Source organism: Emys orbicularis, chromosome 1 (assembly GCF_028017835.1).
Source record: "Emys orbicularis isolate rEmyOrb1 chromosome 1, rEmyOrb1.hap1, whole genome shotgun sequence".
NCBI classification, from domain to species: Eukaryota; Metazoa; Chordata; order Testudines; family Emydidae; genus Emys; species Emys orbicularis.
In genome coordinates this window covers 265,519,043-265,530,017 of record NC_088683.1, presented here as the reverse complement: position 1 = coordinate 265,530,017, position 10,975 = coordinate 265,519,043, and the positions used below count along the sequence as shown (strand labels likewise).

Here is a 10,975-nt window from a genome sequence, read left to right as displayed (position 1 = left end):
ACGGAAGAATCCCATGCACTGCTACAGACTAGGGACCGAATGGCTAGGTAGCAGTTCTGCAGAAAAGGACCTAGGGGTCACAGTGGACGAGAAGCTGGATATGAGTCAACAGTGTGCTCTTGTTGCCAAGAAGGCTAACGGCATTTTGGGCTGTATAAGTAGGGGCATTGCCAGCAGATCGAGGAACGTGATCGTTCCCCTTTATTCGACATTGGTGAGGCCTCATCTGGAATACTGTGTCCAATTTTGGGCCCCACACTACAAGAAGGATGTGGAAAAATTGGAAAGAGTCCAGCGGAGGGCAACAAAAATGATTAGGGGTCTGGAGCACATGACTTATGAGGAGAGGCTGAGGGAACTGGGATTGTTTAGTCTCCAGAAGAGAAGAATGAGGGGGGATTTGATAGCAGCCTTCAACTACCTGAAGGGAGGTTCCAAAGAGGATGGAGTTCGGCTGTTCTCAGTGGTGGCAGATGACAGAACAAGGAGCAATGGTCTCAAGTTGCAGTGGGGGAGGTCCAGGTTGGATATTAGGAAACACTATTTCACTAGGAGGGTGGTGAAGCACTGGAATGCGTTACCTAGGGAGGTGGTGGCGTCTCCTTCCTTGGAGGTTTTTAAGGCCCGGCTTGACAAAGCCCTGGCTGGGATGATTTAGTTGGGAATTGGTCCTGCTTTGAGCAGGGGGTTGGACTAGATGACCTCTTGAGGTCCCTTCCAACCCTGATATTCTATGATTCTATGATTCTATTTGTTGTTTTTATTAATCCCCCTAACATGGAGTCAAGTAATTAGATGAGAATCTCAGGTTTCAATTAAAAAGAAAAGGGGGGGAGGGCAAGGCCCCAATCCTGAAACTGCTTCTGCACGTGCTTGACTTTACTGCTGTGAGCAGCAGTGACGGGCAGTCCCATTGACTTCAAGCAAAGGTAAAGTTACGCAGGTACATAAGTGTGCGTAGGCAGAATCGGGACTTAAGTTTCTAGCCCTTGGCGTGGCACAGAAAAGCTTCAGAGCATGGCCCACGCCCGAACCCCCGGCTCCCCGCCCCGAGCGCGGGAAAAGGGCGCCTGAAAGAGCCGCCTTCCAACGGGGATAAAATGGGGGATGCGCGCGCGCGGTTAGTTTCAGTTGAGAGCGAACTACAACTCCCAGCATGTCCCGCGCCCGCGCATGCTCCCTACAGCGATCGGCGGGCGAGGCTGGGCTGCTGCGGGGCCGGGGCTCGGCCCGTTCCGCGGGGGAGAAGGAACCGGCTCGGCGGTAACCGGCCCGGCCCGGCGCTGCAGGGTGGGGCGATGGTGCCGCTGTATAAGTGGGGGTGGGGCGGGTAGGCCGGTGTGTGCTGAGCCTGAGCCGAGCCGCGGCGGCTCGGAACCGACCCTCCCTGCGGCCAGGCCAGGCCGCGGCAGCCGCTCCCCCCTGCTGGGGGCAGAGCCGGGCCCGGGGGCGGCAGCGAGACCAGAGTAGCCGGGGGGGAGGGGCTGGATAGTAACCTCCCGTCAGTCGCTGTGGCAGAGCCGGGATTCCCCTATTAGGAGGTCTGTACAGTAGCAATTAGACTTTCAAGGGCCGGTGGGTTTTTGTTGTTGCACCTCTTGTTATCTTTAAAAAGACTAAAAGGAAATGGTCAGGTCAGATTTAGCTCAAATTCTTGTTTTATAAACAAACAAGATCAAAAGATCGTGGGTGGGAGGAGGAGATGAGAACTTTGATCAAATAAATACTCCACCAAACATTGCAGTGTTTTGCTGATGCTCTGTTAAAGTGGAGAACCAGCGTTCACCTTTCTTTTTTCTTTTCTATTTCAAGTTGGCCAAAACGCTGCATGTTTTTCTCTTTAGTGCAGACTTTACAACAATGATTCATGTTTTGTCATCGCCAACAGAGGAAGGATGGTCCAGAATTCAAACGAATTGTCACCAGCCAAGATTGTGAGGTGCTAGATGCTATAGTAGTGGCTCCATATAAGTACCTAACAGATGAGTGCACTATGCTTTATTTGGGGCTGTATCTTAACTCCATTGGGAAATTGCATCCGGTACAATTTACAGCAGTTTACTTGTATTTCACAGTGAGCTGCTGCCAGTGCTTTGAGATCTGCACTGCCTGCTTATGGCCTGCACTTTTTCTGCTGTGAGAGATCACCTCTCACCTTGTGCAATACTGCTGTAGTTGAGAACTGGAAGTACTGGAGGTGGAGCTCCCTTGCTATATATAAAAGACAGGGCTATGAAGCGTCATGTTTTCATGTTGCAGTCATGCTTTTGACAGCTATGTCGTGCATTCCCACATCTTACCTGAAATGTCATTTGCCTAGGTGAGCAGTGGGAAGGCAACAGGCATTCGACTGCAGTTTTGTATTTTGGTCACTAGAGGTGCCTGTGGACTAGTCACTAGCAGTTAATTGCCACCTTTTTTGCTGTTCCTTCTGTTTGACCAGGGCCAGGAATGAGCAGCTGGAGGAGGAAGTGCAACAGCAGCAGATAAGGTGAGGCCTAATACTGGCCCCTAGCTTCCCAGCGGTTCCCCACACCAGGCTCCCACCTAGCTACAGTATCCCTTGCTCCCCATGACCATCAGCACCCTTGGTCCCCAAATCCCCAGTATCATTCGTTTTTCAGCATCCCCAACATCCACCCACCTAGCTTCCTACTTAGATTCCTCCATTGGTACCCAGCTATCCACCAGCCACCCTCAAGTGAGCATCCTCACCAGCCAGAACTGCCAAGTTTTGTTCAGCTCCATGCCTCACTTCCAACGCTGCTCAGGGCAGTATTGAACATAGACTCAAGATTATGGTTTATGCTAATAATTTGTATATACATTAGAACCTCAGAGTTACGAACACCTCGGGAATGGAGGTTGTTCGTAACTCTGAAATGTTCATAACTCTGAACAAAACTTTATGGTTGTTCTTTCAAAAGGTTACAACTGAACTTTGACTTAATACCGCTTTGAACCTTTACTGTGCAAAAGAAAAATGCTGCTTTTAACCATTTTAATTTAAACGAAACAAGCACAAAAACAGTTTCTTTACCTTGTCAAAACTTTTTAACTTTCCCTTTATTTTTGTAGTAGTTTACATTTAACACAGTACTGTACAGCAGGGTCTTCTAAACACACTTTTTGCTGTTTATAAATGTTGGATTAATAACAAACCTTTTGTTTTCATAAACAAGGTTCTTTGCACCATAAAGTAAATATTTACAACTTTTCCTCATAGATTCTTTTTCATCAAAGTAAGTAAGGAAGAACAATGGGAGTTCAAGGACTTTGGAAACTGCTTGAATGCTCTGGAAGACCTATCAACCCAGAAACTTTGGAAGGAAAAATTCTTGCTGTTGGTATCCTTAAAACCTTGAGTTGACCTACTGTTGCTGAAACATGCTGGTCCATCTGTCCCATTGTGAAAAGATGCAGAAATATCCTGAATAGACCTTACCAAAACAATCCGCTAGGACTAGGCGTGGTACAGGTATAGACCCTGTGAGTTTGACAGATGAAATCTTATGATTGGAAAGATCAAGTGGCAAGGAGTGCTTTAACCAGTTTGGTCTTTATATCTTACGCACAAATGTAGAAGGAAATGTCCCAGTAAAGGGTGTGCAAAGCTGAAAGGGACTGAATTCATTCTGTATGTAGGGTTTCACCTTTGGCTCATGCCAAAAGAGGATGAGGTGGAATGCTGCATCTGATTGACCCTAGCTCTGTTCCTGAAGTTTTTCTACACATTAAAGTGCAGTCTGTTAATAAAAGGCTTTTCAGTGTTATCAAAGACACATTCTAAGTCTCTATATTAAAGTCATGGTTCAGACTGAAATGAGTTACGCTGCAGTTTAGCCAAATGGTACAGAGAGGAATTTCAAAACCCTGCATTATCTCAGGAAGAGACATAGGCTAGGTTTTTTTTTAAAAACTCATTTATAACATGGCATGGTCTGGCCTATCTGGCTGGCCAAACCAGTATAACTTAGTTTGGATATGGCTGAGTTTTTTAAAAAATAAATAGATAAATGCTATATAAACCACTTATACCACACTCCTCATCTGAGCGTCAACGCATGGTTGCAAAGCATATTTGTTTCAGCACTCTAAATGGGGCCAAAGGGAGTGGGATTCTGTAACAGTTTTGCTTAGGACAGATATACTGGCTGAAAATTTATCAGAGCATGCATAGGACACCTCTTTAGAAAATGAAGGGGTGTGTGTGTGTGTATATGTATATAGATAGATATAGATATAGAGATATATATTATTATTATTTTTTTTTTTTGGAACAAAAATGAACCCTTGCCAAAATTCTGTGTGTATTATTTTTATTATCCCATATATGGCATTGAAACTACCACTAATCTTAGTTATCTTCATGGTTTGACTTCAAGGATTACTAGTAAAAATGTAGGAATCAAGGGATGATAAATAAGAACAAACAATAATTAAACTTGTGCCTTTATTGTTCTAGATTCCTTACACAAACAAATGACAAGTTTATAGGAGTCTGTATTTCATAAGCTCATCTGATGTCTGCAGTACTGACAGTCATTTGAACTAGAATACAAAAAAGGGGAAACTAATGCCTATCTTCTGGGTTAGGAAAAATCAGTTCAAATCATCTTGTTAACATGGATGAAAACTGGGAAGCTATTACAATTCATTCACTTACAGGAGCAATGAGGGTTGTTGTATTGGTTGCAGAGTGACTCCACTGCTGCTCTTTGGCTTGGGTATGGTGTTAAGAATTCTTTCCTCTCCCATTTTCACTGTTCATTGGAGGATCAACCGGCTTCTTGTATACAAACCTAGCTACTTGGGCTTGGAACAGTAGACAAGATTTAGACCTAAATAAATTTAATATAGCTTGTTCATTGCATGCTTAACATTATGAAATGTGCTTGTAAGACTAGACATTTTTTTTCTCTTAACTGTCCTTCAAGATATTAGCATTTGGTTGAATCAAGCGGTAAAAGGAGCAAGGGACCGTTATGGTAACACCATACAAAATGCTCACCTACTCACTTTGTTCCATCGACTCTGCAAGTTGTTATTTTTTCGAATCCGGCCCGTCTTCGTTTTTGATGGGGAGGCACCACTACTAAAGAGGCAAACTTTGGTTCGTATTTTTTTTTGAGTAATTTTATGTTATGTTCCTTCTGGTGCTAAATAAGATGGAGATTTATCAGTAGGAAAGTTTATAGAGTAGTTGCCCAGTCCTGCATCTTTGTAGTGAATGGCAATTCTGCCACTAATGTCAGTAAGAGCAGGAATGAGCCTTAAATCAGCAACAGTAAGTGCAAAAACAAAGGCTCCTCTTATACATTGTTTCTGCATGAACATATGCATAATTCTAGTCTAAAAATCAGATTATAATGTTTAATTACTGTGCTCATGCAAGGGAATTGACATATTTAAACCAATCTCAAAAATTCTAGTTTCTGGGCATGTGTATCTTTAAATGGGTGAGTAAAATCTATAATTACCACAATGATTTTTGATGATAAACTAAATGGCGAGCAAGTCGATTTTGTGCCTGGGTTGGTAAGTTTGATACATTTTCATCTCAAATTTACAAAGATAATTTACATGGTGAATCACTGCTGTGGTTTGTACAGAAGTGTGCAGAAATCTCATTAAGTTTACATGAGAACATAACATAAGAACGGCCGTAGTGGGTCAGACCAAAGGTCCATCTAGCCCAGTATCCTGTCTACCGACAGTGGCCAATGCCAGGTGCCCCAGAGGGAGTGAACCTAACAGGTAATGATAAAGTGATCTCTCTCCTGCCATCCATCTCCACCCTCTGACAAACAGAGGCTAGGGACACCATTCCTTACCCATCCTGGCTAATAGCCATTAATGGACTTAACCTCAATGAATTTATCCAGTTCTCTTTTAAACGCTGTTATAGTCCTAGCCTTCACAACCTCCTCAGGCAAGGAGTTCCACAAGTTGACTGTGCGCTGTGTGAAGAAGAACTTCCTTTTATTTGTTTTAAACCTGCTGCCCATTAATTTCATTTGGTGACCTCTAGTTCTTATATTATGGGAATAAGTAAATAACTTTTCCTTATCTACTTTCTCCACATCACTCTATCATATCCCCCCTTAGTCTCCTCTTTTCCAAGCTGAAAAGTCTTAGCCTCTTTAATCTCTCCTCATATGGGACCCGTTCCAAACCCCTAATCATTTTAGTTGCCCTTCTCTGAACCTTTTCTAGTGCCAGTATATCTTTTTTGAGATGAGGTGACCACATCTGTACGCAGTATTCAAGATGTGGGCGTACCATCAGCTTATATAAGGGCAATAAGATATTCTCCATCTTTTTTTTTCTATCCCCTTTTTAATGATTCCTAACATCCTGTTTGCTTTTTTGACCGCCTCTGCACGCTGCGTGGACGTCTTCAGAGAACTATCCACGATGACTCCAAGATCTTTTTCCTGATTCGTTGTAGCTAAATTAGCCCCCATCATATTGTATGTATACTTGGGGTTATTTTTTCCAATGTGCATTACTTTACATTTATCCACATTACATTTCATTTGCCATTTTGTTGCCCAATCACTTAGTTTTGTGAGATCTTTTTGAAGTTCTTCACAGTCTGCTTTGGTCTTAACTATCTTGAGCAGTTTAGTATCATCTGCAAACTTTGCCACCTCACTTTTTACCCCTTTCTCTAGATCATTTATGAATAAGTTGAATAGAATTGGTCCTAGGACTGACCCTTGGGGAACGCCACTAGTTACCCCTCTCCATTCTGAGAATTTACCATTTATTTCTACCCTTTGTTCCATGTCTTTTAACCAGTTCTCAATCCATTAAAGGACCTTCCCTTTTATCCCATGACAACGTAATTTACGTAAGAGCCTTTGGTGAGGGACCTTGTCAAAGGCTTTCTGGAAATCTAAGTACACTGTGTCCACTGGATCCCCCTTGTCCACATGTTTGTTGACCCTTTCAAAGAACTCTAATAGATTAGTAAGACACGATTTCCCTTTACAGAAACCATGTTGACTTTTGCCCAACAATTTATGTTCTTCTATGTGTCTGACAATTTTATTCTTTACTATTGTTTCAACTAATTTGCCCGGTACTGACGTTCTACTTACCGGTCTGTAATTGCTGGGATCACCTCTAGAGCCCTGTTTAAATATTGGCGTTACATTAGCTATCTTCCAGTCATTGGGTACAGAAGCCGATTTAAAGGACAGGTTACAAACCCTAGTTAATAGTTCCGCAACTTCACATTTGAGTTCTTTCAGAACTCTTGGGTGAATGCCATCTGGTGAATGCTATCAATTAATTCCAAAACCTCCTCTAGTGACGCTTCAATCTGTGAAGGTTTCTCAGATTTGTCATCTTCAAAAGCCGGCTCAGGTTTGGGAATCTCCCTAACATCCTCAGCCGTGAAGACTGAAGCAAAGCGTACTTTCTTGTGGATAGGGGAGAAGCTGTGGATGTGGTATATCTAGACTTTAGTAAGGCATTTGATACGGTCTCGCATGATATTCTTATCGACAAACTAGGCAAATACAATTTAGATGGGGCTACTATAAGGTGGGTGCATAACTGGCTGGATAACCGTACTCAGTTGTTATTAATGGTTCCCAATCCTGCTGGAAAGGCATAACGAGTGGGGTTCCGCAGGGGTCTGTTTTGGGACCGGCTCTGTTCAATATCTTCATTAACGACTTAGATATTGGCATAGAAAGTACGCTTATTAAGTTTGCGGATGATACCAAACTGGGAGGGATTGCAACTGCTTTGGAGGACAGGGTCATAATTCAAAATGATCTGGACAAATTGGAGAAATGGTCTGAGGTAAACAGGATGCAGTTTAACAAAGACAAATGCAAAGTGCTCCACTTAGGAAGAAAAAATCAGTTTCACACATACAGAATGGGAAGAGACTGTCTAGGAAGGAGTACGGCAGAAAGGGATCTAGGGGTTATAGTGGACCACAAGCTAAATATGAGTCAACAGTGTGATGCTGTTGCAAAAAAAGCAAACATGATTCTGGGATGTATTAACAGGTGTGTTGTGAGCAAGACACGAGAAGTCATTCTTCTGCTCTACTCTGCTCTGGTTAGGCCTCAGCTGGAGCATTGTGTCCAGTTCCGGGCACCGCATTTCAAGAAAGATGTGGAGAAATTGGAAAGGGTCCAGAGAAGAGCAACAAGAATGATTAAAGGTCTTGAGAACATGACCTATGAAGGAAGGCTGAAAGAATTGGGTTTGTTTAGTTTGGAAAAGAGAAGACTGAGAGGGGACATGATAGCAGTTTTCAGGTATCTAAAAGGGTGTCATAAGGAGGAGGGAGAAAACTTGTTCACCTTAGCCTCTGAGGATAGAACAAGAAGCAATGGGCTTAAACTGCAGCAAGGGAGGTCTAGGTTGGACATTAGGAAAAAGTTCCTAACTGTCAGGGTGGTTAAACACTGGAATAAATTGCCTAGGGAGGTTGTAGAATCTCCATCTCTGGAGCTATTTAAGAGTAGGTTAGATAAATGTCTATCAGGGATGGTCTAGACAGTATTTGGTCCTGCCATGCGGGCAGGGGACTGGACTCGATGACCTCTCGAGGTCCCTTCCAGTCCTAGAATCTATGAATCTATGAAAGGATCCATTTAGTTTCTCCGCAATGACTTTATCGTCTTTAAGTGCTCCTTTTGTATCTCGATCGTCCAGGGGCCCCACTGGTTGTTTAGCAGGCTTCCTGCTTTTGATGTACATAAAAAACATTTTGTTATTACCTTTTGAGTTTTTGGCTAGCCGTTCTTCAAACTCCTCTTTGGCTTTTCTTATTACATTTTTACACTTAATTGGGCAGTGTTTATGCTCCTTTCTATTTACCTCACTAGGATTTGACTTCCACGTTTTAAAAGATGCCTTTTTACCTCTCACTGCTTCTTTTACATGATTGTTAAGCCACGGTGGCTCTTTTTTAGTTCCTTTACTGTGTGTTTCTTAATTTGGGGTATACATTGAAGTTGGGCCTCTATTATGGTGTCTTTAAAAAGCGTCCATGCAGCTTGCAGGGATTTCACTTTAGTCACTGTACCTTTTAATTTCTGTTTAACTAACCCTCTCATTTCTGCATAGTTCCCCTTTTTGAAATTAAATGCCACAGTGCTGGGCTGTTGAGATGTTCTTCCCACCACAGGGATGTTAAATGTTATTATATTATGGTCACTATTTCCAAGTGGTCCTGTTATAGTCACCTCTTGGACCAGATCCTGTGCTCCACTCAGGACTAAATCGAGAGTTGCCTTTCTCCTTGTGGGTTCCTGTACTAGCTGCTCCAAGAAGCAGTCATTTAAAGTATCAAGAAATTTTGTCTCTGCATTTCGTCCTGAGGTGACATGTTCCCAGTCAATATGGGGATAATTGAAATCCCCCACTATTATTGAGTTCTTAATTTTGATAGCCTCTCTAATTTCCCTTAGCATTTCATCATCACTATCACTGTCCTGGTTAGGTGGTCGATAATAAATCCCTAATGTTCTATTCTTATTAGAGCATGAATATACTATCCATAGAGATTCTATGGAACATGTGGATTCACTTAAGATTTTTACTTCTTTTGAGTCTACATTTTCTTTCACATATAGTGCCACTACCCCCCTGCACAACCTGTTCTGTCCTTCCGATATATTTTGTACTCCGGAATGATTGTGTCCCACAAGTTTGGGGGTCCTTTGTGCTAGGTACTGTGCGGGTCAAATCAGTGGCCTCTGACCAGGCAACTGACATTGTGTGATGGACCTTGTCCCTGCATGGGGTCTCCATTAATTTAATGGGGATACCTCTGGAGATTGAAGTTAATGGGGCCTAGTAGAGGGGGTTGTCTGCAAAGAATCAGTTGCAGGACTGAACCCTAAATTAAGACAAGACACAAGAAGTCTGTGTGAAAAGAGGAAGTAGGAGAGGAAGAATGAAGATAGCAGTGGCAGGGAAGTGTGCAGACTAACTGTGCAGTTTACAAGGTTATTTAAAAAAAAAAAAATTCAGACATTGAGCATGACAAGAATCCACCATTCTTCTCAATTGTTTAAGTGAAGTACACTACGTATTAGAAGTCAGTTATAATTTCACAAGTACCTATATAATGAACCTGGGCTAACCCAGTTTAGTAGTGGATGACTTTCATTTCATAATCCTTTCCTGTTTTAATACCTTTGCAATTATGGGGGTGGGGGGAAAGCCCTATAAAGATTGGAACTTATTTGATTGGGGTGAGGAATTATTTTACTCATTCCAGCACATCTCTCACAGGGAACAATGCTTGCCATGTCCTGCAATATTTCTTCTGAAGTGTAGCTTGGCGGTTTGAGCATTGGCCTGCTAAACCCAGGGTTGAGAGTTCAATCCTTGAGGGGGCCACTTAGGAATCTGGGGCAAAATCAGTACTTAATCCTGGTAGTGAAGGCAGGGGGTTGGACTCAATGACCTTTCAGGGTCCTTTCCAGTTCTATGAGATAGGTATATCTCCATATTATTAGGAAACTGTTCTGTTTTTTATAAAATGATTAGTACTAAAGTTAATTTTTTTCAAAGAACTTGTATTTAATTCTGATTAATTTAAACAAGGAAATGTGATACTATTATGTGATTTGCTTCTCTTTTTTCTTAGAAAGCAGGAAATCTTAAAAAAACCTTTTCAAAACCCAGGAAAAACCCTTCTGAGATGCTGTAGGTTCCAGATGTATGTATATGATCATAGCAGATTTGTGATAACCATGGGGGAGGAGGAAAAGTCTAGCAGCTTCCAAAATACCAATTTTAAAACTGGAAGTCAATGAGGAAAGATTGCAGGATTGGGCTCTCTTATAGATAATGATCTAGTTTCTGATATTTATGCAGGCATGATATGGAAAGCTCATGTCCATTAATATGAGAACCATTCTTTTTTATAAAAAAAAAAAAAAATCTGTCCCTACAGTGTCTCAATTTACAACTTATTATAAGAGTAAGTCAT

At 42.1% G+C, this 10,975-nt stretch overlaps 1 protein-coding gene across 1 annotated transcript in view; it reads left to right on the top strand.

Moving 5' to 3' along the window:
- The first annotated feature begins 1,482 nt into the window (after nucleotides 1-1,482).
- ERCC5 (ERCC excision repair 5, endonuclease) overlaps nucleotides 1,483-10,975 on the top strand; it is a 47,561-nt gene continuing 38,068 nt past the window's right edge. The window contains exons 1-4 of the mRNA XM_065409027.1: nucleotides 1,483-1,541; nucleotides 2,444-2,491; nucleotides 3,227-3,347; nucleotides 4,938-5,113. Of these exons, the coding sequence (XP_065265099.1) occupies nucleotides 3,260-3,347; nucleotides 4,938-5,113 (264 nt within the window). The 5' untranslated portion in view covers nucleotides 1,483-1,541; nucleotides 2,444-2,491; nucleotides 3,227-3,259. The remainder of the gene's footprint in view (nucleotides 1,542-2,443; nucleotides 2,492-3,226; nucleotides 3,348-4,937; nucleotides 5,114-10,975) is intronic.